This window comes from Giraffa tippelskirchi, chromosome 14 (assembly GCF_054371585.1).
Source record: "Giraffa tippelskirchi isolate mGirTip1 chromosome 14, T2T-mGirTip1v1.2.pri, whole genome shotgun sequence".
In the NCBI taxonomy this organism is placed as follows: Eukaryota; Metazoa; Chordata; class Mammalia; order Artiodactyla; family Giraffidae; genus Giraffa; species Giraffa tippelskirchi.
Window position 1 is genome coordinate 61,019,205 of NC_137288.1, and position 26,731 is coordinate 61,045,935.

A 26,731-nucleotide genomic window follows, 5' to 3' on the forward strand; every position below is an offset into this window, starting at 1 on the left:
GCCCAAGGTCGCCCTACCAGGAAGTGGCAGGGCCAGGCTTTGAACCCAGGTCTGTCCAATTCTAGAACTGATGTGATTAACTATCCCCTTGTCTGAGTCATGAAATATCCCCAGTTTTCCCTATGTCTGGTTAAAATAAACTGGCTCCTCCTAAGAAGATTCTCAGATAAGAAGAAGGATTTGGAATGAATCTTATCCCAAGGGATATATTTCTGGATGGCATGTGGGACCCTGTCCTACTTGGCATTCACTTACAACCTATTTATGCTGCCAGAACTTGGGGAAAACACTATCCACATGCTTCGGGAGAAGCTCCCCAGCCTTTAAGGAGCACAGTGAGTGATGCACATGTGTGTTACTTTTCTTTTAACCTAAAAATAACTGCTCTTATTTTTCAATTCTGATATCATGTTAAATGCCCAAATGTCCTGCTTTGGACAGAATGTTCAATATTTATTGCATGAGTGTTTACTACTGTGTTCATTTATATGAACATAATTCTTTCCCTTTTCCATGAATAAAGTATATATATGGATAAGAGTAGTATATCTTTTCACTGTGTATGCATTTACACTTTCTAAATTTATATTTAGTACCTATGGAAATTAGTTTGGGGAAAAAATAATATAGTACATTACAGAAAAAGGAGATAGAGGGAAAATGATCTATATTATCACTACCCAAGCATCACATGCTTTGATGGGCTGGTGTTGAAAGTTTCATGACTCTTTTTGAGTAGACGGCATACACCTCCTTAGCTGCCTTTTCTAGGAAGAGCCTGGGCTTTACGGGGGCTGTCCTAAGATAGCTGGTTCCCTAAACAGAGGGAGCGCTTACCCTCACTTCAGACCCCACGATGAGCGCTGGAGATCTCCTGTGCCATCTTACCTATCATAGGCTGCAAGAGGCCCTCGGCGATTTTAATGAGCTGCTGGTAGATCTGAATGGAAAGGTCACTCAGCACCTGGCGGTATTCAGTGAGGTCAAAGTTCTTAAGACAGTGCTCATTCTGCTTTGCAGTGTTCTGAGTCATGAAGCCCTGCAGAGGGAGACGGGTGCTGTGCTGAGCTGCCAGGCACAGGAAGACCCCCAGGCCTCCAGTCACTTCCGAGGTATCCTACTGGGGGGATAACGCTCAGGTTCTGTCTGCTCAGGTGATGTCCTACAAGACCCTGTCAGTTCTTCCAGGTCTCAAGGATGGCTCTTAAATTTGAAGGCAGAGTCAAAACTTCGCATGACAGAGGACTCGGAACTGCTTAATCAAAAGGCTGTGATCATTTGATCCAAATCCCTGAAGTCTCCCTGAGGCAGCAAAGTGAAGGTTGGCAGCAGGTCCCAGGAAAGAGGGATCCATGCTTCCTGCATCTTTACCCAATTCTTGTCCCAATATACCAGGCTACCCTAAAATATTAAGACTATACACAAGTCCCTGAAGAACTACCTGGCTCAGAGCTTATGTTTTTACAATGAGAAATTTTATGTAGATCCTATCGTTGGGTATCAGAATTAATGGATGAACCAAGATGATTCCACAGTTATAGCACCAGGTCTTCTGAGCTTTCCCTGTTAACTAGATGAAGTAATATGCAAGTTAAGAGAGCTGCTAATATCAGAAGAACTCATGTGAATAATAGCCTTCTGTATTCAGGCCAAAAAGAATCAAGAGCAGCCGAAAAGTCAGTGTTTTCCAAAAGGTGACTGTCTCTAGCAGTGCCTCTCGTACTATGTCAGATCACAAAGCAATTCTTAAAGAAAACAAAAGCAGGCAGAAGAGGGGATAACAAGATAATTGTTGTCTAGGCTATGCAGATCTGGTTACACTGTGGTTCAAGTCTTGTCCCTGGGAATATGAGCACATGAATTCTTGGTCCTCCTGAGCCCTATATAATGTTCCCTGCAGAGTACAGACAGCATTAGGTCAAGTGGTGACTTTCAGGGAGATAACCTTAAATACAGTTTTCTGCTTAAAGTAAAAGTTTGTGTATAATGTTAGGGTTAGGGAATAGAGGATATCTTGTTTGAAATGAGCCCCATTTCTTCCAATAATAAACACACTATTTCTTTAACATTTAACCCATTCCCTTTCATAATAAAAACAGGTGATGAAACAAAGTTCAGATTCTAGGATAGAGATGGGAGTCAAGTCCCATTCCGAGAGTGGTGAGACTGCCTGGCACAGCATCTTCTTCCATTATCCCAGAGAGAACAGTCTGTGAAAACTTGTTCTAGCACAAAAGATAGAACAAAGCTTTTTGTTGCACCTTATTGAGTTACATTGTGTCTTTAGCCTGTGGAGTGTAGAGACTGAGATTGTGAAAGGAAAGGGAGGAGGCAAGCTGAGAAGGCCTGTAGGGCATTAGGTGTGAGTGGCATCTGGGTACAAGTTGTGAGTCTCACCAGAGAAACGGAGATGAGACTGAGCTATATGTTTCTAGGTCACCAGGCTGAATGCAAAGCAAGGGAGAAGTTTTTTCAAGGATCAACAGTGGGAATGGTAAGTTCTAGAAAAAGCTGGACCCTAGAGCTCCAGAGCAGAACATTACTAAGTGATGGGGTGAGTTGGAGCCTCAGATCAAGGGATTGAATTTGATGTGAAGCACGAAGCTGGGTTTCAGGGTCAGTTTGCACATTTGTAGTTCAGTTACACCTCGCCTCTTCTCTCAAACCATCTCTGTCTTAGAACAGACAAACTAACTGGTTGGCTTTGGAGACACCCCAGACCACTGAGCTTTCTGCCACATTCACAGAAATAGGGCCCTTCTAGGGCTGCTCCAGAAAATTAGGTTCGTGGGGTTTTCAGGGAGATTCCTGGGGGGCTCTCAGATGATGGATGGGTTATGCAAACATTCCCCCACAAATCTTCCCATTCATTCCAGGGGCCCTCAGGGTCATCGAGGCCTGCCTTATTCCCACTTCAGTGAACAGTCTGAGGTCCCAGAGGTGCCCAGAGACCTCACGCCCTCTCCTCAGGGGACACAAAGCGGCTCAGGATGACATGTGGACAAAACAGAGATGCCTTCAGGACTGACACCTCTCCGCCCTGCACCTGTTCTGACCTGCAGTCTGAGGTGCTCTGAGGTGGAACACGTTTTGCTGCACCCAAGGAAATGAGGACCTAACTGCTGAAGAACACGGGGCACCTGGGTGGCGTCCGTGCCCTTCAGGAGCCTGGGTTCATCTCACGCTCACCTCGTCCCCGCTGTACTGCTTTAAGCAGTGCAGGAGGCGGCAGGTATTGGACAACCAGAACGATGTCATCTCAAAGTCCTCGTTGTGCTTCTGTGAAAAGAAAAAGGCATGCCTGATTATAAGGAGGTAGTTCCCATCTGGTCGAATGCTTACCTGTCCTGACAGGTCCACACTGCCTTCTCTTACCCAGAAGGCCCCAAGCAGGCCTGGTGACAAGTGGACCCTTACTCTTCACGGTCACACGGAAGAAAGCCCTTCCCGTGAGGCTGCGTTCCTGCTCCTCCAGCGCCAGGGAGGACGCACGACCCTGCCTGGAGGCCCCTGATCAGTGGTGCACAGCCAGAGGGGAGTGGGTGGGGTCTGGGGCCAGTTGGGAGTCTCACTGGAGAAAACTGGGGTGCAACTGGGCTGTGTAGAACTAGGTCACTGGGCTGAAGACAGAGCATGGGAGGACCAGTCATGAACGGGTGAGTTCTAGATAAAGCTGGACCCTAAAGTCCTGAGCAAAACAGGAAGTGTTCCTATGACAAAGCCAAGGGAGACAGATGAGCCTGACTCCAGCAGCCCTGGGCTCTGCCCTGAGCACTGGGCCAGACGGCCTAGCAGGTTCTTAACTGTCTGGGGTCCAGCATAGGGGGTGCTGGGGAGCATGCAGTGAAACATCCTGGGGGGCTCGTTTGTCTAGAGATCAGGAGTCATTTCCCTTCAGAGCTGGAGATTCTGGGGAACTTGCAACTGAAGCGACAGGGAGCTGCCATGTTCACCCAGCTCCCCACAACACCAGCGCCTGGGGCCTGGACACTGACCTTGAGGACCTTCTTGATGCCGTTGATGGTGGAGGTCAGCAGGGCGTGCACCTTGAGGTCGTCGTTCACGTGGTCTGCATGCCGGATGCACATGTAGAGGATGTAGGCTGGGAGGCAGGGCACCGCGCCCGCCAGTGCCTGTGGTTTCAACTCTGCCAACAACAGACAGCAATGATCAGCTCAACAGCAGACGTTGCTTGATGCTCAGGGTTGTAAGAATCCTGGCCCCCTACAGTCTCCCCAGGTTCCTGGAGCTCCTCGGGGTGGAGGGTAGGGGGTGCTGGCAGAGGAGTAGGGGAGAAGATGCCCTGGATATACACACATTCCTTTGGACTCTGTCTACCAGTATTTCAGAAATGCGTTAAAAACCCCCCAACAAACAACAAACATGCTCCTAATTGTTTAAAATAGGCTTGTCATGCCTTGTCCTTACAACAGAGAGGAAGGGACTCTCTGGGGGTGGGGCTGGTGCTCCCTGCCCAAGTTTACACACAGGCCACAGTCCTTGCCAAGAAAGGGCCCATGGCCAGAGGCTGGCTGAAGGCAGAAACAGCCTCCCTGACCAGGGGACCGGGGCAAGGACCCCCTAGGCCTCTGCACCAGCACTTCCTGCTGTGGCCACAGTGGGCTCCTCAGCAGCAAGAAGGCGAGGCCTGGTCCCAAAGACAGAGCCCGCGGCCCAGGGGCTGGGTGAGCCAGAGCAACCTCTAGCCCATCTGGTCTTCCGTTCAGCAACCTCACGGCCGTAGCTGCCCACACTTTGCCAGAGGCGGCAGCTCAAGCAGGCCCTGATTGGCTCCAGCCACTGCCCCGCTGCTTGACAACCATCTCGCCAACCTCCCTTGTGGCCAGCGCTAACCGGGGTGCAGTCAGGAGAAGCTGCTGCCCCCGCTTCCCCCCGCCCCCTGGGCTATGTGCCCCAGCAGGACCAGAAGGGGCTGGTGAGCCTCCCTGTGAACCTCAGACTCCTGCTTGGCCTCTCAGTCCTTTCCCGCCAAACCCCTTGTAAGAACAGGGAGAAGCTGTCAGACTGCTTGCCATTCCAGAGGAGGTTCAGGGAGGCACAGACCAGGCTGAGAGCAAGGGGTGCTGGTAGGGCCCAGAGGAGAAGGAGGAGGAGGAGGAGGAAAGAACCAGGGACTGGCAAGGTGGAAAGGCAAGCACAAGGCCCCGGGCCTCAGATCCCAGGTGCGCTGACTGCAGCACCAGCCCTCACCCCACATCCCCCATTACCTCCACCCCCAACCTCCACCTCGTCCAGGTCCCACGAGCCCCTCAAAGCAATGAGGGAGGCCGCCTCCCCTCCACCAGCAGGTGGGCCGGGGGAAGGAAGGGGCGACATCCTCAGATCTTCCACCAAGGAGTCTAGGGTCGGGGCTCGGCATGGGCTGGCAGCATCTCCAGGGGGTACTTGACCTCAAATATACAACTACAGGCCATAATACTCCGGTACCTGGTTAACATGTGGGCATCTCATAGGCTTAACAGATGACTGCGGACTGGCCCTTGGCTCTAATTAGAAAGCCAATAACATTTTTCCAGAAAAATGTTTTTTTTTAAGGCCCAAACTTCTAATCTAAACCTTTTTGCTTTGAGCCTGACCCCTATGCAGACTGCAAATGGCTTCTCCTGCCTTGGAACTTTCCACTGTGATTTGGGATCCTGCAGCAGCTAAATTGCAGCGTCTTGGGGGATGGGAACCATGGCTCTACTTTTCTCCATCTGAGCTGCCGTCAGTGAAATCCTCCCCCAGTTCATGTGGGAAGTCATTTAGAGGGAAGGCAGCCAAGTGCTGTGTGCGGGCCTGGGGCCCCCTGAGCAATGAGCATGGGGAGCTGCCCGTTGGCTGGCACAAGCAGCCAGTATTACTCCCTCCACCGGTATTATTCTTTTTCACTCTGATGCTGTGAGCCCTGAGTTGCATTCATCAGAGATTAAAGGTTCATTCCTAACTGCATTTGAATAAGACACAGCCTGTTTAAGGTGAACTTACATCATATTTAGTTGTCAGGCAATTGTAGGGGTGGTAGGGGAAAGTAACCTTTATAAAAAGAGCAAAATACTCAGCTACTACAAACACCTCAAACGAAGAGCTGAACCAAAACCTGTGCCAGGCTGAAATCACGCTCTGTTCTTCCATCTCTTTGAGTTCCTCACACTCGAACAATTCAACACAGCACTGTCACCTCTGTCATATTTCAAGTCTTACAGATGGGAGAACTCAGGCACCAGAGAGGGGAGCTAGCAGCTCAGGAGCCAGAGAACCAGGCCTCCAAAGACCGCTCGGTTCTGGTCCAGGCTCTCCCTGCTGGCCCTGCAGGCGGCTGCTGACTTGGGCTGGGCATAGAGCAGGAAGCCAGGCCTGTTAAGGCCAGGTGGGGTGTGAGATCAGAGGGGTCAGAGCTGGTTGCAACTGGCAAAACAGGCCCAGGGTGGTGAGGAAAGCAGCTCCCAAGAACCCTGCGGGCACCTCGCCACACACTCTGGGGGCAGCCCACACACTAACCCCAGCATCAGCATCACCTGGGAGCTCATCAAAAATGCAGCAGTTTGAGGGGCTGGGTGAAAGTGGGTGGGGGTCTCCGTGGGGTGGGGGTTGTGCAGGAGGTGGATGGTGGGGCAGCTGACCTGTCACCAGATTCCGAATGAGCAGGGCCTCGTCCTCCTTGTGGTACTCCAGCATGCCCTGGAAGTCCTTCTCCTTCCGCTGCACGGTGACCTGCCTGTTGAGCTCATGGTGCTTCCTCTCGCTCTGGGCCAAGGCTTGGGCAGCTGAGCATGGTAGAGGGGCGGAGCACAAACTGAGAGATCTCCAGGCTTAGGCCCGGGGGCCGGGCATCTTGGGTGGGCAGGGTTCAGGCCGGGGTCTGGGCCCCAGGGTTCTGGGTTCGCTGGGCTCCCACACTCCGTACATGGTCTGCCCTGCAGCCCGGGTCACACGTGTGACAAGAAGACCTGAGCACTGGGCACCAGATCCACTCAGGAGAGGGGCTGGGAAACACCCAGAACGGCAGAGGGCGGGTTGTGGACCAGAGAGAACTTGGGAAGGATGCAGGTGCAGGACGTACAACCATTCTGCTGGGGCGCTGCTTCTCCCCTCTTCCCCCAGCAATGAGAAAGGGGGGAGGGAAGGAGGGAAGGGGAGAAGGGAAGAGGGAGGGTGAAGGGAAGGAGGAGGAAGGGAGAGAAGAAAAAGTCCCAGTGACCAGGAGACTGAGAAGTCGAGGAACAGAAAAGAGAAACCCAAGGACAGGGAGGAGCACGTGGGGTATGAGGGGCAACAGCTCAAGGCTGAACAGGACACAGTCCTGCCTTCCTAGAGCCTCATCTAACAGCAGCAGGGGGACATCAGCGGGTGATTAAACAAACCGACACCTGTGATGGGAATGTGCCTGGTAGGCACATGGTGTTAGGACAGTGAACGAGGGGACTGGAAGCCCGAGCACGCGACTCCTGAGCTGAGGTGGAAGGAGTGGAAGGGAGCGTGCATCCCAGGTGGTGAGGGGACCAGAGGAGGGCTCCCAGGAAGGCAGGACATGCAAAGAGGGGAGGGGAGTGACGTGATCAGACCTACAGCAGGGAGTCAGAGAAACAGAACATTCTGGGTGTTTCTGGGAGATCCACTGAAGTCTCTGCCTGACCTCTCTGGGCCAGATGCCAGGTGGGACGTTTAACCAGGGAACTGGCTTCTCTCCCTGACTATTAGGGCATGGAGTGGGGCCCCTGTGGTTTCTGGCTTCATGTTACGGAGCGATCTTTCGAACCAGAAAGTTTTGCCTTCTAGCTTTTAGCTCTTTGAAGGCAGGTCCACGGCGCCACCTCCCCTTCCCACACAGCCTGGAGTCAGCACCCGAACACTTGCTAAGTTTGTGTTTGTGGGTGAAGAGTCCAGCAAAATGAGACTGGGCAAGCTCCTGGGGCTCGTGAGTCTGTCACGTGTCTGCACTGGGCAAGGGCAGCAGCAGGTGGAGCAAGTGACATGTCTGGGGTGGGGGCACGCAGGCCCCTCCCTGAGGGGGGCTGAGCACACCTGTGCCTCAGGACACACACACACATACCCACACCCGCACTCACACCCTACCTTCCAGGTCCTGGACCTTCTTCATGTAAATCTTCAGTTGCTTTTTGAGCTTCCTCTCGTTCTTCTCCAGCTTCTCAACCAGCTCTTTAAGGTCCTAAAAGCAGAAGGAAGCAGTGTGAGAACACATCTAATCCCGCCCTGGAGGGTGGGTGGAGGGGGGCGGGGGTGGTGGTCCTGGCGCCCAGTGAGCCAGGCCGCCAATGAGGAGGCCAGGCTCTGGCGCCAGTAGGAGTCCCCTCACCTCCCACCTGCCCTGCTCCCTGGTCTGGACCCACAAAGCAGGGGATGGGTCAGAGCGTTCTCTCAGTCTAGATGGCAATCTCCTCCCTGCTCAGGCTGCCTGGTGCCCTGCCTGAGCCACAGTCCTCTAGCCCTCGCCTTCTCCGGTTGTCACGGCAACCCCCAGGTGGATGGGCAGTGCCCCGGGGAAGGAACAAACAGGTGAAGGCACGAGTGCGCCTTGAAGAGGCATCCCCTGGACAAGCCCGCAGGCCAGCGAGGTTACCTGGGGCCCAGGAGCAAAACAGGCCCTTGGCTGGGGCCCCTCAGGGGCTGCCAGACTCCTAGCAACCACAGCCCCAGGGGGGAATCAGCCCCTGGGACCTGGCACTACATTAATGTCATCCTGTCCCCGCAGGGAGCTCCGTGACCATTATGGACTCCGTGACACAACAGCGATGTGACTGTGGAGCCTCGGAAGACATCCGGGCTCTTCCCTCCTCCTCCTCTGCCCATCGGCGTGGGTGACATCCCTTTCACGCCCCCTGCCTCATTTCAAGCCTCCCCCACAATGCTTTTTCTGTAATACTTGTTAATCCTATGTAGAATCGGGTTTTTGGAAACACTGTCTTATTTCTCCTCTTTTTTTTTTTCCATCTTGCTTCTCCCACCCGCCTGAGATCTCTCTGAGAACAGAGACTCATTTCTCTGGCCTTTGCCTCAGCTCGTTTGATGACTGTCTGCCAGGATGGCCACCAACCACTCCCCCCACTGCCCCTCTGAGCAAGAGGGGGGAGTCCACCCCCACCACTCAATCTGGCCAGAGCTGCCCTGGTCCACAGAAGGTGGCGGAAGTGACCCTGGGCCAGTTCTGGAACTAGATCTTAAGAGGCCTCCCCCTCAACCTCTTGGAAGTCAGCTGCCACGTAAAGAGCAGGGATCAGACCCCGGGAGGGGATCTGAGGCCCCAGACCCAGGACTGGGGGTGCCTTGCATCCTCCAGCCCTCTCCAACCACAGTGGAGCAGAGACGAGCCGCCCCCACTGGGCCCTGCCAGAATTCCTGAACTGTACGACCTAGAAGCTCTTCTGGAAAGGCTCCTAAATTTTCAGGAGGCCAGTTACATGTTAACAGACCAACAAAACAGCTCCGCATTCTTACTGACGGGAGAGTTCTAGACTCTCTCTGTTCCTGCTGTAGAGCCAAAGACATGAACCTTGCCTGTTTGGTGAAAGGCCACCGCTGGTCCCCTTTGCTTCAAGAACGTGACCTCCCAGGGCTGGGCCCTGTGTGGTGCAGGGACTCACCAGGTTCTCATTGGTGAGCCGGGACATCTCCTGCTGGATGCCGAACTCCACCTGGGCCTCTGGGGAGAGCAGCAGGGTCTGGCAGAAGGTCTGCTGCTGCCTGTCCATCTCCTCCTTCAGGGCCTCCAGCTGGGCCTTGAGATTGTCCACCTCCTCCTCGTGCTCGCGGCTCTGGGCTTGCAGCTGTGCCTCCAGCAACCTGCATCCAGAGGAAGGAGGACAGATGACGGGGGCTGGAGTCTGTGCCCCCAGACAGGGGCCACAGAGTGACACGCGACGGGGGGCAGCCAAGCAGGGACACAGCAGCAGCAGCAATTGCATGAGACCCATGGGGGATGGACACGGGGCTGGGCAGGCAAGCAGGCCAGCCTTCTTCTTGCAGGACAGGGAATCAAGGTCCAACACAGCGCCCCTGACCTCAGGCCTTTCTCGCCACCACTCTCATCCCCTCATCCTTCGCTCTTGAGCACAGTCTGCTGGTCTGGGGTTGAGAGACTGTCTCCATGTCAAGAGATCAGCAGAAATACATTTCTTAGAGCATCTTTCCAATAAAAGCGTCCATAGCTGCCCCGAAGTTCACAAGAGTCTCCTTGCTAAGACAAAACTCTGGTAGACGGAACTAACTGTATTACTTGCATATCTCCCCTTTAGTAGGTTCTCTGCAAGTTTGAGAAAGGCAAAATATTAGATCCCTTTTTTATTTTTAATTTATTTTTATTTATTTTATTCTTTTTATTTACCTAACCACTATGACCACGCCCCACCCCCCACTCCATCTCTGGCCTTTTATACACATTTTTCCACCGTCCAAACAGAAGCTAAGACAAATTGCAAATGATCAGGGGGAGGTTTAAGATCCATCGTTGTCATGACAAGTGGCAGAAACACCTAGAGAAGATCTGGGGAAGGTTGGGGAGAAGTTTTGGGAGATAGTCGGGGCAATTCTGGGAGATCCCTAATCCATCTGCAAGGCCAGGAATTAAGGAAGGCTCTGAAGCAGCGTCCTCGTTAAGAGGTTAGTTATTGATTTTGTGACTATGGTGCTATCTTCCCCGGGCTTAACGATTTAAAGAAACTTTCATCAAACGCCTCCTGACTGGGGTCGTCCTCTTCCTGGGATGCAGATAAAGATGGCGATGGGAGCTCAGCAGAGGCAGGACCGTGGAAGTGCCCAGGAGACAGCTGGGAGACCCCCGGGAGGTGCAGCAACGCCGTGTGGTTCTGCTACTTCTGCTGTCAGTCTGGGAGGTGCTAACGGCCCCAAGGGGGGAGGGAGCAAGAGAAAGGGGAACGTCTCCACTGTAAAGTCCCAGGTGGATGCAGCCACATGTCTGGTCAGCTCCACAGCAGCAGTGCGGGCGATGCTTGGCTCCGGGGGCCATCTCAGCAAAGTGACACGAATGAAAGGAAGACGGAGGGACGACCGAGTCACTCACTCATTACCAAAGGAAAGCAATAATGAGGGTTTTGTGGAAAATAATTTGGCAATTAAACCAGCACTTTTAGGGGACACACAATATTTAGATAACATCTGATCTTGGCTTACAATACACTGAAAGTAATCACTAGCAAGCTATAAATTTAATGACAGAAATAGACTGGAATGCTTGGGTTCTAAGAACTCCACCCAAACGATCATTTTCCACTTTGTGCTGTGAGTGAGCTTACTGCCAGGGTTCTGTGCAAGGTCCGAGAACCTCTGCCCCAGCCCAAGGCTGGCCACCTTTAGTGGCAGGGGAGACCACTAAACCCGAGACAGGTCTGAGGCCATGTCCCAGGGCAGGTCGGGCAGGTGTCCTGATGCATCATTGGGCTGTGCCTTCTTTGCTTGATTAATAACTTCATCATGTATCAAAACACATCCAATTCCTGCTCCCAACCCAAAATAAAACAAACATCTAGATGGGGCAGGAATTTGATCTTACTCCAAAACAGCCATTATAATAAAAGCAACAGCTAGTATTTATTCTGTGCTTCCTCCATGCCAGGTGTGTACAGAATGCTTCACCTGCATCTATTCCTGACAACGACCTGAGAAGGAAGATCTGATTCTGATCCACACTCTACCAGCAAGAAAATGGAGCCAGATGTCACGTGGCTCACAGGTGGGGCCAAGTTAGAACCCATAGCCAGGAGACACACAGCCACGAGAGCCAGCCAACCTGAACTTTCTTTTGCCAATAAGAGAGGCTCTTGGTGCTGTTCTAGGACCGTCTCCTTCTGCCCTCAATATTTCCCAGCATCAGGGTCTTTTCCAATGAGTCGGCTCTTCACATCAGCTCAGTTCAGTCGCTCAATCGTGTCCGACTCTTTGCGACCCCATGGACTACAGCATGCCAGGCCTCCCTGTCCATCACCAACTCCCAGAGCTTGCTCAAACTCATGTCCATTGAGTCGGTGATGCCATCCAACCATCTCATCCTTTGTCGTCCCCTTCTCCTCCCGCCTTCAATCTTTCCCAGCATCAGGGTCTTTTCAAATGAGTCAGTTCTTTGCATCAAGTGACCAAACTAGTGGAGCTTCAGCTTCAGCATCAGTCCTTCCAATGAATATTCAGGACTGATTTCCTATAGGATTGACTAGTTTGAACTCCTTGCAGTCCAAGGGACTCTCAAGAGTCTTCTCCAACACCACAGTTCAAAAGCATCAATTCTTCAGCGCTCAGCTTTCTTTATGGTCCAACTCTCACATCCATACATGACCACTGGAAAAACCATAGCTTTGACTAACACAGACCTTTGTTGGCAAAGTGATGTCTTTGCTTATTTAATTACGCTGTCTAGGTTTGTCTAATCTCCTGTGCTAGGCTGCTCCCCCAGGGCTGATGGCCGAAGGGCCGGAGTCAGACTCTGGTAGCAAATGGAACCAGGTTCACAATCTGGATCTTCCATGCAGGCAGCAAGTTCCTCACTCCCTGCAAGCCCCAGTGTCCTCACCCCACAGGCATGAGGTCAGACATGCTGACACCACAGCACACTGGGGCCAGGTCACTCAGCTCTAGTGAGCTCCAAGCAGTTACCACGATGGGGACCATTACGTGTGCTGGAGGGCAGGCTGCCCGGAGCTGGGCCAGCAGCACAGATGTAGCCAGGGCTCTGAGCTGATCTGTCAGACATGCTGACACCACAGCACACTGGGGCCAGGTCACTCAGCTCTAGTGAGCTCCAAGCAGTTACCACGATGGGGACCATTACGTGTGCTGGAGGGCAGGCTGCCCGGAGCTGGGCCAGCAGCACAGATGTAGCCAGGGCTCTGAGCTGATCTGTCAGACATGCTGACACCACAGCACACTGGGGCCAGGTCATTCTGCTCTAGTGAGCTCCAAGCAGTTACCACGATGGGGACCATTACGTGTGCTGGAGGGCAGGCTGCCCGGAGCTGGGCCAGCAGCACAGATGTAGCCAGGGCTCTGGGCTGATCTGTCAGACATGCTGACACCACAGCACACTGGGGCCAGGTCACTCTGCTCTAGTGAGCTCCAAGCAGTTACCACAATGGGGACCATTACGTGTGCTGGAGGACAGGCTGCCCGGAGCTGGGCCAGCAGCACAGATGTAGCTGGGGCTCTGGGCTGATCTGTCAGACATGCTGACACCACAGCACACTGGGGCTGGGTCACTCAGCTCTAGTGAGCTCCAAGCAGTTACCACGATGGGGACCATTACGTGTGCTGGAGGGCAGGCTGCCCGGAGCTGGGCCAGCAGCACAGATGTAGCTGGGGCTCTGGGCTGATCTGCACGTCAAAATGGAGCACGGAAGCCGCACAGACTCAGGAATCCCAGAATTAAATTTCCATCGTTCTAGAGAGCTGAGAGCCTGCTCACCAGGTTAACTAGCCCTGTCTGTTCCTTCACCCACAGAGCGAGGGAGCTGGGCCGGGTGGCTTTCAAGGTTCCAGTGAGCCATCAAGAGCTATCGTCTTAGTGCAAACAAGCAGCCTCCACACAAAATGACAAACGGCGATGCAAGGGGCTTCCCACCAACACTCCTCCCTGCCCCGGCCCCGTGAACTGTACCCTTGCATCCCCTCCAGCTGAAAAATAATCATGGACATGAGCAGGCAGAACAGCGGACACAGGAAGAAAGACACACGTTTGACCTGGCAACTTGCTTTAGGCCTTGGTAGGCCAAGCCGAGCTCTCCATCTTCATTCAAGTAGCCCCAATCCTCAGTCTTGCTAGAAATAAAGGACAGAAAAACAGGGCGTCCAGTGTAGACGGGAGAGAGAGAGAGAAGAGGGCTGGGGAAAGGGAAACAAGGGCAGCCAGGCTTGGAAAGGCAGGAGGGAAGGTTCCAGAACGCCCGGTGCCCCTCCTAACCCCCCCATCACCAGCATCTGGGTGCCTGCAAACATCATCTCCCTCCAGTCTCCCAGCTTCCGGTCACTGTCCTGAGAATGGGCTCCCGCGCCCTCCTGTGGGGTCTCTGATCGCCCCAGGCCAGAAGGCACACTGCTGAAGGCAGAGCAAGAGGGTGAACTTGTTCTGATGACTCTGTGAACCACAGCAGCACGGGCTGGGTGGGGGCGTTTACCTGGGCTCCCTCATCACCCCTCCCTCTACCAGAATGATCGGGAAAAGCAAGTGTGAGTCGGGGGCGTGCAGGCAACAGGGCAGGGAGGAGAGGACCCATGCGGGGTGGACGGTGCAGGCGATGAGCATGAGCTGACTGTGCAGGGTGGGGGTGGTGGCCTCCTGGGTGTCAGACCCACGGAGCCACAGGGCCATAGCCTCGGGGACCCTTGGCTCTGTGAGGACAGGGGAAGAGACGACCTATCCTGCCTGTGTGTCAGAGTGTGCCCCCTTCCTGTCACTTCTCAAGGGCACAAAAGTATTAACTCATCTCAACTCCTGTCCTCCCTCCAGTCTGGCATAAAGAAACAACTAACAGCAACTTTGCGACCGGCATCGTGAGTACTGAACTTTCTCCCCTTGACCCTGGGATCAGATTGCATCACTTGTTTATTCAACTGGAAGTGCAGGAGGGCAATGCCTTTGATTTTCTAGCTCTTTTGTCCTCTCCGTGTGCCCTGTGTTTGCCCAATGCCGGCCAGGCAGCTCCGAGAAGGGAGGCATGTGTCACAGACTCCCCCAGCATGGACTCCCCAGCCCTGCCCAGCCCAGCGCATGCACGCGACCCTCAAAGGCCAGCAGGACCAGGTGGCAGGCAGCGGCCCCTCCATTCCTGCTCCCAGGGGCCTCTGCTCCTGTGGGCTGGACCCCAGCACCCTGGCAGGAAGCAGGAAGTGGGAGCTGTATCCACTCTGCTTGCGGTCAAGACCAGCAACCTCTCAGGAGATGACAGTCGTTCCCAGAGTGTTTCTGGCCATGGTTGGCAGCCGGATGCCCCATCAGTCAGGATGTGTGTGAGGTCTGGGGAGCGCAGCTACCCGTCACATCCCGCACCCCCCAGCTCCTCTTCATGAGGAAGGGCCCACCCCTGCCAGGGCTTGCATGGGCTGCCTCCTGGGCACGGCTGGTCACACCCAGCACAGGCCCGACTCTGCAGTGTCCGGAACGAGCCGAGGGAGCACTAGTAATGGGCAGGCTCCGTGGCCTCTGCTTCCTGCCCACGCTGGGTGTATGCCCTGGGACCTCCCCGAGTCAGGGCCCCAGCACCTCCCGCAGGCCTGGCTTCCCCAGATCATGCCACCTCTCCGCCCCCTACCCAGCCGACGCATGTGTTCCACTCCCCCTGCACATCCACACGTGGCCTTGGCTGTGTGAGGGGGGCAGTCGACAGCCTAGGCGTTCCCCTTCTTGGGTGTTAACCCTTAACACTGAACGTGGGCCTTTTGGTGGCTGCTGTGCCAGTGGCATTAACCCAGAGGGCAGCTCACTGGCAGGAACTCCAGGCACAGTGACAGCCGGCATGGGGTCAGGCCCAGAGGTGGGTGCAGTGTTTGTTTCTGAAGGGGCCCCTGGGGATCCCCGACTAGCTCATCTCCACACAGGTGGACAACCAAGGAGGAGGCCACCTGCCTGACACTGACACCGACACCCGGGCTAGAACCCAAGGTCTCCTGGCCCTGCTCTCAGCTCCCTTCCTGGCTGCGTCCTGCAGACCCTGAGGAGGGGCTGCTGGGCCTCAGAGGGTCCCCGCATCCCTGCAGCTCCCAGGAAACCCCCTCTCAGGGAGGGGGGCACATGTGCTGCTGAGCCCTGCAGTGAGGAAGGTCGCATCCCTCGTTCTTGTAACACGCCAGGCATGGGGCGCAAAGACTGGAGTCGAGAACCGTGCGGCCCAATCATCCCACAGAGCTCTGAAAGTCAGGCACACGAGTAAATTAAGAGCCACTCAACCAGCTCCAGGCCCATCTTTTGTTCCCCATAATGGGGTCTCCCTCCCCTCCTTCCACACCGCTGGGCGGGGGCGTGTGACAAGCTGGGAGAGAGGGCCACCTGGGGGCTTAAGAAGAAAAACCCCAAACAAGCTCCCAGGAATTTACTTCTTAAATGTTAAGTCCTTGATGTCACTTAATATCAACCTATATATTCCTGATGCTGGGCAAGATTGAAGGCGGGAGGAGAAGGGGATGACAGAAGATGAGATGGTTGGATGGCATCACCGACTCAATGGACATGAGTCTGAGTAAACTCCAGGAGTTGGTGATGGACAGGGAGGCCTGGCATGCTGCAGTTTACGAGGTCGCAAAGAGTCGGACACGACTGAGCGACTGAACTGAACTGATATTCATGGAGAACGTCCTGTGTATGTCTCACTGTGGTGAGCCTTGCTCCCAAAGAGGCCACAGACACACACATGAGTAAGCGGCAGGCAAAGTCCCCGAACACAGGAGGTGGCAAGGCATGGCAGCCACTCCCCTCGGCTAACAAGCTCCTACCTGGGCGAGCCACCCACACGCCCGAGCCTGTTTCTTCAGGTGTAAAGTGACAGTGCTCAGCTGAGTTATCTGGGAAGTTTCTTCTAGATCTATAATTACACAACCTAAAACCGTAAAGTCGTGCACCAGGAAAGAGCTGGGATAATATGACTGCCTCTGTGGAGACTGTGAAAACCAGGACCTGACCACCAGCCCTTGGTCCAGTGTAAGAGCCTGCTGTCCGGTAAACAGAACAGGCGAGGTTCCTGTCAGCTCAGAAACAGTCGGTGTCCCAATTTTACAAAGACCACTTTGTGCTCCGTCTTTAGTTCCCACCCAGACTTTCTACCCCACTGCCCAGGAGATTCTGGGACCTCCGAGAAACGGGAGATGGCTCCCCATCACCAGAAGCGAGAGGGATGTTGAGACCACAGACAGGCCTGGCCATGCAGCAGGGAACTGCTTGTAGACAGGTATGGTTATGCCGTGGAATCACAGCAAACTGGGCTGATGGCTCAGGGCCAGGAGCATTTGGGGAACGTTAGGGAAAAAGCTGAGAGCTTCTAGCCAGGAGCAGCCAAGCTGGGTCTGTGAGAGGAGTTGAGCAGAATCAAGTTCCCCTTCTTCACTCTGCCTAGCAGGAGAGCTCGCAGCCACTGGGGCTCCAGGCCAAAGGAACCCTAACTCCAAGCCCCCCCAACAAGGCGGCTGCATGAACCCCTCCCTGGTGGGACAAGGTCTCCACTCCTGCACAGGCCCCTTAGGGGGTGACACCCCCCGCCCCCCAGATGCCCAAGCCCAGGTGGCAACGGCAAAGCTGCTCTCATGCCCAGGCCTCCGGCCATTTCCTGGCACCTGCTGGGTGGAGGGGGCCTGCAAGGAGGTTTCCTGGGACCTGAGGAAGGGTCCAAGAATGCACCCTGAGTCCACCACCTTGGCAAGGTGTGGGTAGAAATGGCCAGCAACTAAGGGCACCGTCTTGGAGCCAGGCCTGAGCCCTGGCCACACCCCTGCTCCCTGCAGCTCTGTGACACCACCTCCCCCCACCCCTGGCCCCGCGTGCCCAGAGGTGAGACCAGCCTCAGAGTAGCAGGAAGCTCTGTTTCCCAGCCCTCTGACCCATCTCTCCCTGATGGACTTGGCTCCAGACAGCTCTGAAAAGAAAGATGGCCTTTCCAAACACCAGCCTGTCTGTGGCAGCCCATCTCTGGGGCATGGACCAGCCCACTCTTTACTCTAGTTCTGCCATTTATGAAATGCTGATAACGATGCTGGCTTTCTCTGAGTTCCCCAGATGTGAAAATGAGAGAGCGTCTGGAGACAGAAGTGCTATGCCTATTCCTGCGGCTATTCTCAGAGCAGGTCCTCAACACTGGCTTTTTGACCTACATTTGAGGACAAAAGACATAGCTGCAAAGATCAGAAAACTAACTCTATAGTCTATGAAAGTTAGCAGGTGAAAAACTTCTGAATTTGGGGACCAGTGCTCTTGGAGGGGCTGTGATCAGGTTGGGTGTGTGTGTGTGTGTGTCTGTGTCTTCACTCTCTCTGGAAACCTAAGCAAAATTCAGTGTTATGAGTGTAAGTTTATCTAGGGAGAGGATAGATTTTCCAACCACACCAACTCTGAAATTGTCCCTGCATAATACAAGTTACGTTTAAACCAGAATACTCTCTGTCACAGGAAAACGGTAGGAGATTGAAAGCAACTGTGCCTTCAAAGCACCTTTGCTGGAAAGGATGTGCTTGCTGGCTGGGCTCCAGAAATCACATCCCAATCCTCTGGCCTTGCCCACCTGCCCACTGCTGTCCTCCCCGACCGCTGGGATTCACAGAACTGGAAGACTGACAAACCCACTGATGTCACTTCCAGGCGTTTGGAGGACCGGTTCCTCTGGCTTCCCCTCCTGGAGGCAGCGGCTCCTTTCTGTACTTAACTCACAGGCTATTAGTTCCCCATTGTACCCTGGGCTTGCTGGGTACGGAATTATTTTAAGATATAAGAAAAGCTATTTTTATTTTATCACCATCATTATCATTGCTGCAAAGGAAGATGAATCCAGGGTATTAAGCATGCCCTGGGAAAACCTTGACTCGGGGCTAGATCTCTGACAAACCATCTGGATGAATAAAAAGGGAGATCAGAAAGATATTCCCACTCCCCTGTCAGGACCAAGCTCCCTGTTTTCTTCTTTCTTTTAAAAACATTTTTTTTAAATATCATCTGTGCTCCTTTTTCTCATTCATCTCATTTCTTATCTTCACTCAAGATAATTTAAAATGACTAAATCTTGACTGTGGTTTTGGCATGCAGAAATTCACTTTCATTTTCTTCTTTCCTTCCTTTTATGGAAAAGAATTATGGCTCTCTTGAAATAAATGGTTTCCTCCTGGGGGCCTGCCAAAATGCCTTCTTATTGCCTATGCAGTCGGCTGGAAGCAGCCCAGCCTGGGCGTCAGGCCTTTCGCCTTTCAATGTGACTCAGCTACGGGCCTGCTGTGTGGCCTGAGCTGCTCAGCTTCCTCATGGGCCGAAAGAGGGGCTAAATGAGAAGACGGGGAATCAAAGCCCTGGGAAGTCCTCATGTCATTCAGTGACTTTCCTACCAACGGGTTCACCACACACTCCCAGGGCCCACTACTGACAACTTCTGCTTCCTGCAATTTTGAATAAAGGCTTAATGACTGATCAACATTCAGGGAGAGAGAAAAGTGGCCAGGGAAAAGGACCAGTTCCAACTTTACACAAGTGCCCAGAGAGGCAGAAGGAGGCGCAGCTGCTAACCGTGGCTACATCGACACTGTGCTGACTGCATGCTTTCACAGGCAGGCGTTACTCAGAGAGCTACACGCGGACAAACTCGTCTAATCCCAGTCACCCTGTGCGGCAGGCTGCTACGACTGTCCCCAGTTCAGACGAGGAAGCTGAGCACTGTCACCCAAGAGCTGGTGAGCGAACGGATCCCCCGTGCACACTCTCACATGCTCGGGCGTGCTACCGTGAGGGCCCTGCTCCATCCTGTCTCCTCTGCCTCTCTCGGTCACTCTCTTTAGCCTTAATCCCGGGTAGCTGATCCTTGAAGGGGAGCCAGAGGGGGTCAGTTCACTGAAGTCCTGGAAAATCTCATTTTAGCCAATCCGGCAGTGGTCAGAGTCTCCCATCCAACCTCTGCAGGGCCTGGCGTGGGTTCCATGTCTTAAATGACAGGGCACGGGGCCCGCTGTCACGTTTGTTCACCAGCCGGGCTGGTGAAGACAGTAGTAGGGCAGCAGGCAGCTGTGGCAGGCTCCCTGCTACTACTCAGGTGGGCTCGCTTGACGCCTGTTCCTGTTTCTACAAGAGAAGTCTCTCCCAGTCAGGCCTCCCTCCCTTCCCCAGGGCTTCTCCGAGGATCTGCATTCTAGATGCTCCAGGGGTGTTCACTGGAGTCTTGCTGACGCTAACAGCGGGCTACTTCAGTGCATGGGACTCACCGACTCCGCTTCTCCCCACTTATCTCCTATAATAACTGATACCGAGCGCATGGTCAGTGCCTGAGGAGGGGCCTCACATGCCAGGCTGGGCAGGGCCCCTGCCCAGTCATCGCCTCCCCCAGGCACAGTCACTGCGAGGTGGGGCTTACCTGTTAGTCTGGCAGACCCCGTGATAGGCCTCGATGGCATCTTCCTGATCCACGTGCTTCTCGCTGTTCGGCCAACTGGTTCGGGCATTGATGTTTGGCTCCTAGGAGATCCCCGATTAAGAAAGAACGAACTCTGGTTATACAAACAACTCTCATGAAATGACTTCATACACAGAGATGGAAAAAAATGAGCCTTTGGGAAAAGATGAAGGCCTAGGAAGACTTCAGATAACAGGAGTTAATCCCTGGCAGGAATGGGATTTTAGAATCACATGGGGAGAGTCAGGGAGCCATAAGGCCTGGCTGTGAAAGACAGCGAGTGCAGAGAAGGGGGGCTAGTATGATGGGGTGGAGAGAGACAAGGTGTCCCTGGAGGAGAAAGCTCCCCAAATGCAGAGGACACAGCTGAAATCTGTCTCAGTGTGGCATCCCCCACAAGTAGTGCTGCCCACACACCTGCCCCATCACACCCTAGGCCCACGCCCAGAGTGGTCCAGGGGGGCCCTTGGGCCCTCCCTTCCCGCTCCTCAATCTGTGCAGGAGGCAGAAACATTAGGAACAAATGCTGCATTTGACTTGCCACTCTGGGAGGCTAAGAGAGAGAGAGGAAAGACTTTCTCCACCTGGGAAACAAAGTAAGTTACAAAGGACAAGACCTAAGGTGAAAAAACAGACCAAAGGGGAGCTGCACAGGCCGTGGCCCAGGTGCACCCTGATTCCATGCCTCATTCCTTCTGAACGTGCTCCTATCGAGTAACTTCAGAAGATTCTAGAAGCTGCCAGCAAAGCCTCCTGTGAAGTCATGCTGGGAGGACAGCAGGTAGCTTGCTCTACTTTTAGAGGCGATTCTAGAGCAAAAGACTCTGGTGTTTCAGGTTGAAGACCCTCCCAGGTGAAGATACCTAAGGAAAGCACCTCTCCCCACACTGGCCCGCGGGTCCCTCCTCACCGAGCCCTTGCCCGCCAGGCGGCGCTGGTCGGCGCTCACGATCTGGGTTCGCAGGATGAGAACCTCCTCCTTGCGCACCTCCAGCTCCTCGTTGGCCAGCCTGAGCTGGTTCAGCAGGAGGCTGTAGCTGTCAGGGGTGCCGGCAGCGGCAGGGCTGTGCTCCGAGGCTTGGTCAGCCACGGCTTTCCTCAGCTCGTTCAGCTCATTCTTCAGCTTCTTGTTCTCCGACTCCAGCTCCTGCCTCTGGAAGGCGGCCCAGCAAAACCCTCGTCACTCCCTGGGGTCAGGGCACCCTCCCCAGGAGGGCTTCCTCCTCCACCACCTTCCTTCATCACCTGCCCTGTCCGCCTGGGAAGCTAAGAGCAACCTTCCCATTTTAATGACGGGCCACAGAGAGGTTCTGTGTCAGCAAGAGGTCAGAGTCGGGGCCTGGACTTGAACCCACAACCCTAAGTTATCAGTGCTAAGGATCTGACGTGATACCCCTCCTAGGGTCGAATTCCTCTAAGTGATTCAGCGAGGTTCGTATTTCTAGCTGCGTCCAGCTATAAAATCCTTCCTTGTGGAAGCCCTGGGTTAAAGTTTCCACATGTTGTCAACACAGGACTTCCTGGAACCCTAATATGTTAATTAATTTTTTGACTTTACAAAAGGGAATATAAAATGCTGGATATCCTAACCCTGGTGGCTTAGTCGGTAAAGAATCTGCCTGCGATGCAGGAGACCTGGGTTCGATCCCTGGATCTGGAAGATCCCCTGGAGAAGGAAACGGCAACCCACTCCAGTATTCTTGTCTGGGAAATCCAATGGACAGAGGAGCCTGGTGGGCTACAGTCCATGGGGATCATGAGAGTCAGACACGACTTAGAGACTAAACCACAACGTCCTAAAATTTATTTGTCTAGAGAGGCCTGTCTGCCCCTGTCTTCTAAGGAGCATCACGTGGACTGGTGTTTTGGAGAACAGACTGAGAACATTGTTTTGGTCATACAGAAAGCCACCAACTGCCAGTGGTAGCAGAGAAAAAAATTGCCTATGTACAGAGTCAAGAATACCATTGAAACTCAATTTTGGAACGTATTTAAATTTTCAAGGCAAAATATTTAACTTTGTGTTTAAGATGAAGTCAGACTTAAAGTCTGATAATTTTATATTAATTGCTGACAGGGTCCTGGAATACGTGGAATTCAGTTTCCCAGAGAAAACCAAGAACATGGATAAGTGGGCAGCAGTTGCACACTTGTTACAGAGCCATAGGATCACAGAGCTGAGAGATCACTGGGTATAACCCCTTTCCTTAATGAATGAGCAAACTGAGGGTGGAGCAGAAAGGTGAGTTCAGAGGCTGGTACAGGGTCCTTCCCACCACTCCACCACCCACGTGGGCATTTTGTGTTAACTCTCAGTAGTTTGTACCAGAACTGAATTTAATTAAAGGACACCTAGCTGGTGTCCACAGAGAACTGGAGAATTGTTTGGTGTGGAAAACTGGCAAATTTTGGGCCGGGGGTGTTGTATAGAGGGAACAATTTCCTATTAGCATATATAGTTTCATGGAGGATGTCTGTTAGTCGCTCAGTCGTGTCTGACTCTTTGCGACCCTGCCAGGCTCCTCCACCTATGGGATTTTCTCCAGGCAAGAATACTGCAGTGGGTAGCCATTCCCTTCTCCAGGGGATCTTCCTGATCCAGGGATAGAACCCAGGGCTCCTGCATGGCAGGCAGATTCTTTGCCAACTGAGCCACCATACAAACTTTCCTTCATTTCGAAGATGAAAAAACAAATGAGGGAAGAGGAAACTGTGTGCTGATGGCCCCGCTTAGAGCGGACGGGAGCTCAGGACTGGGTTTGCTGCTGCCCAGTGTCAGCACCGGACCTCTGCAGGGGGAGTTCAAGGAAGCTTGTCTTCCAAGAATCCTACCTTCAGACTGTTGTAGGCTAGATCTGCATCCTGGTCCAAATCTGAATCATTACTTGGTTGTTCTGCCTGTGTGGGTAAAGAGGCAGAGAGGTGAGTATGGGCCACAGGGTGGCTGTTCCCCAGGAGGACCTCCCTCCACGGTCAGGAGGGGCTTGACCCTTGCTCATGAACCCAGCACCCTCACCCTCTGTGTGCCCACCTCCTTTCTGCCTCCAAAATGCAGCTCCCTACCTTAGGCCACCACAGAGCTCTCCATAAATAACCCCTCCCTGCCTGCCCACATCCCCTACATAACTTCATTCACATGATCTTCATCAGCACCTACAGGTTGAATACAAATCATACTGTTATGGGTTGAACCATGTCTCCTAAAAAGATACATTGAAGTCCTAACCCCTGGTACCTGTGAATGTCACCCCGTTTGGAAACAGGCCCTTGCAGATGTGAGCAGGTCAAGATGAGGTCATTAGGATGGTCCCTAGTCGGATATGACTGGGGTCCTTATAAGGAGGAGAAAAGATACCCCCACAGGGAAGAACACCACGTGACCTGAGGATGGAGGCGGAGACTGGAGTCATCTCCCAAGAACCCTTAGGAGATCACCGCTCTGCTGGCCACTGAATTTTTGACTTCTGGTCTCAGAGCCATGAGGGAATAAATTCATGTTGTTTTCAGCCATCTAGTTTGTGGTACTTTGTTTCAGGAGCCCTACAAAACTAACATCGTCAGACTTGTGTGCTTACTAAGAAAGTTAACATAATTCTGTACTTATTATGAGGTTGACGAGCTCCTCTTCGGTTTTTTTGGGGATGTGTGTGAACATGAACTGTGTGTTTTCCCAACTAGTTACTCTGAGCATCTTGTGGAGAAGTCTACTTCTTCCAGGTCCTTATAAGAACCTACAACAGGCAGTGGGCCAACTGGCCCACTACAGAGCACCGTGGATGCGGTCCGACATCACAGCTCCACTGCTGCGGTTGTCGATGACAACCACAGGAATACTCGCCCATTTTGACTCAGCTGACCCAGTGACTCCTGGAATTGTCTGGCAGCTCTTGGACTTGACTTGTCCACTGAGAAGGGGTAAACAGACCTCTATAAATGGTTAACTGCTTGGGGTGATCTCAAGAAGTGGGTGACAGTCCATGAATGAGAGGGGTTTAGGGAGCTAAACCCTGACAGCGCTTAATTAGATTATACATAGGGCTGGCAGCCTGAAGTCCAGCCGTGGATAAGATGAGGTGTGTCCCAGGCTGAGAGGCAGGGGCTGGAGCTGAGCCTTTCCTGCAGCCCCTCTGGGGTCAAGGACAGTGACACTGGCTACATGGTTTCCAGCCTGTGACCTGGGAAAGCAGCTCTTCAGGGTCCCAGCCTCTGCTTCGTCTCCCAGCATTCCCAGGGGTGGGGCTTGACCGCTCAGGGTCAGCTTGTGACCTATTGACCTGGGGAGAGGCCTGCGCTGGTGTTCTACGCAGCAGGGGGTTGCCACCCATTGAGAGCATTAGGTTCTTGGAAAACAGAAACCTGAAGTGTTGTATTAAGGTGAGTTAGCAGTTACATCTCTAAGTGGACTGCCCACCGGAAACCCCCTGATAGCCAGGCCGGAGGACAGGGAGCAGGTGGGATGGGAAGTCACATGTACCCACTGGCTGTCCTAGAGGGTCCCCACCATGGCAGGCTCAGTCGCACTCACGTGGATAGACTCCCTACTGTCTTTCCTGTCATTCCACATCCAGAGCCTGGCCTCTCTCTGGAGCTGAGCCCGGGGGCATACTGCTCCAGAATAAAGACCCAGGTGGCTCAGAATTCCTCCTGGGACCAAGGGCAGACCCCAGAACATGCTCTCAGAAAACTCAGTTTCAGGGTTTCTGCAGAGAGATCCCATACTCTCCCCTCCCCACTTCCGCCTTCCTTACTGAATTCTGGCAGAAACAAGGCCATACTTCTTAACCAGAGATCCTCCATGCACGTTCCAGGGCTCTGAGCCAAACCTGCGATTCTAACTCTTGCTCAGCGATTATTTTTTAAGGAGAGATATACCCTTTTTGAGCCTACCTGCTGCAGAGGGTAAAGAGTCTGCCTGCAATGCAGGAGATCAGGTTGGATCCCTGGGTCAGGAAGATCTCCTGGAGAAGGGAATGGCCACCCTCTCCAGTATTCTTGCCTGGGAAATTCCATGGACAGAGAAGCCTGGGTGGTTATAGTCCATGAGGTTGCAAAGAGTCAGACGCAACTAAATCACCACCACCACCATACCACCCACTTTATCTGGTGTCTACATAAGCAGAAGTCTGAAAGCCAAGAATCTGAAGTTATTTGGCATCCCTGGGGTGGGGAGCCTGCAGAGTGAGTCTGCGGGGGCAGCCGAGCGGCCAGGAACTTCCAGGTCAGGCCTGATGTGATGACTGTAAGCTTTTCATCTATTTGATTCGTGCTTGCCCGTCAGGGCAGCTTCTCTCTTAATTGAATGGGTCATTTATAAACCTAATCCTTTCACTCTCCATTCTGCATCTAATCCACCTGAGAGATTTAAATCCATCAGCAAGATTTACCTCCCCACTTACTGCTCAGGAAAAAGCCCAGGAATTTACCAGTAACACAGGTCAGCATCTGTGTCAGGCTTGACTAGAAAGGGGGTCGGGTGTCACACAAGGAGACAGTGTGTAGGGGTAGGATGGGGGTGGGGCTGAGGATGCAGGGAAGGGGTCAAACCCCACAACAGACAATTAGAGCCTGAGAATAGACCCAAGGCCTTCCACAAACCTGCTATGAGGTCACCTAATGATGTGATCCTTGCCCAGAATGGCCTCGAATTCCATCAGAAGTGGTCCTTACAGCAAGCGGCGCTTACCTCTGCAACACTGCTAACGACAGTGGACTCTCTCTATTCCTACAGCACCAACCTGTCTGTACTCAACCTGGCACTTATTAAAAATACTACCAATGGCATTTTTTTTTTCCATCTGTGTTATATCTGGTCCTCCTGAACTAGATTACACATCCCTCGAATTTACAATCTAGTCAATCTGTGAATTTCTTTTGTTTAATAAACACTCATTTAATAAACACTCAGCACGTACTATGAGTCCAACACCAGCGCAATGCTGAGCACTGCATAGGCACCCAGTGGGTCCATAGATGGAGCCATACATCTGGAGACACTAGAGTTTCAAAAATATCTTTTCAAGACCCAAGATGCGGATGATAATTTAGACTGAGACAAAGGTACAGTCCTAGGAAAGAAGGGTGACTGACTGCAAACTGGCCCTGCTCCTGACCCAATGGGGTTCAACTCAAGCCCACACCAGATTCCAGGTACAGAAGGCCATCGATTTTCTCTGAAAATATCTTTTCAAGACCCAAGATGCGGATGATAATTTAGACTGAGACAAAGGTACAGTCCTAGGAAAGAAGGGTGACTGACTGCAAACTGGCCCTGCTCCTGACCCAATGGGGTTCAACTCAAGCCCACACCAGATTCCAGGTACAGAAGGCCATCGATTTTCTCTGAGATTTGACTTTTGCCTACACAGTCGACCCTTGAACTATCCCGGGTTTGTACTGCATGAGTCCACTTAATTTTGCATGTTTTTCAATGGTAAATTCTACAGCAGGACACAATCTGCAATTGGTTGACTCCTCAGATGTAGACCCATGGCCGACTGTAGTCACAGGTGAATTTCCAACTGTGCAGAGGGCTGGGTGCCTCTAACACGAGTTGTTCAAGGGTCACCTGCATTTATACTCTAATCACACCCTGGTTCTCTTTGCAAGGGGGTGACGGTGACACAGGCTCCCCGCTGGCTTCACCA

At 53.0% G+C, this 26,731-nt stretch overlaps 1 protein-coding gene and 1 long non-coding RNA gene across 21 annotated transcripts in view; one reads left to right on the plus strand and one right to left on the minus strand.

Annotated features, from left to right (window-relative positions):
• The window catches only part of MYO5B (myosin VB), a 337,885-nt gene that overhangs the window by 11,576 nt on the left and 299,578 nt on the right, over positions 1–26,731 (minus strand). For 13 of the 20 annotated variants that reach the window (XM_081562009.1, XM_081562023.1, XM_081562012.1 and 10 more), the window contains 9 exons: positions 22,920–22,985; positions 20,998–21,240; positions 20,049–20,149; positions 9,603–9,801; positions 8,077–8,170; positions 6,624–6,767; positions 3,996–4,147; positions 3,190–3,279; positions 889–1,039 (listed from right to left, as the gene is read on the minus strand). In XM_081562009.1, coding sequence (XP_081418135.1) covers positions 889–1,039; positions 3,190–3,279; positions 3,996–4,147; positions 6,624–6,767; positions 8,077–8,170; positions 9,603–9,801; positions 20,049–20,149; positions 20,998–21,240; positions 22,920–22,985 — 1,240 coding nt within the window. Of the gene's footprint in view, positions 1–888; positions 1,040–3,189; positions 3,280–3,995; positions 4,148–6,623; positions 6,768–8,076; positions 8,171–9,602; positions 9,802–13,701; positions 13,780–20,048; positions 20,150–20,997; positions 21,241–22,919; positions 22,986–26,731 lie in introns of all 20 variants that reach the window. The other 7 variants (XM_081562010.1, XM_081562021.1, XM_081562020.1 and 4 more) reach the window with 3 other exon arrangements.
• Positions 1,021–4,403, plus strand: LOC145534487 (uncharacterized). Its single transcript, XR_014074663.1, has 3 exons — positions 1,021–1,112; positions 2,436–2,494; positions 2,877–4,403. It is a non-coding gene; the product is annotated as an uncharacterized LOC145534487 (long non-coding RNA).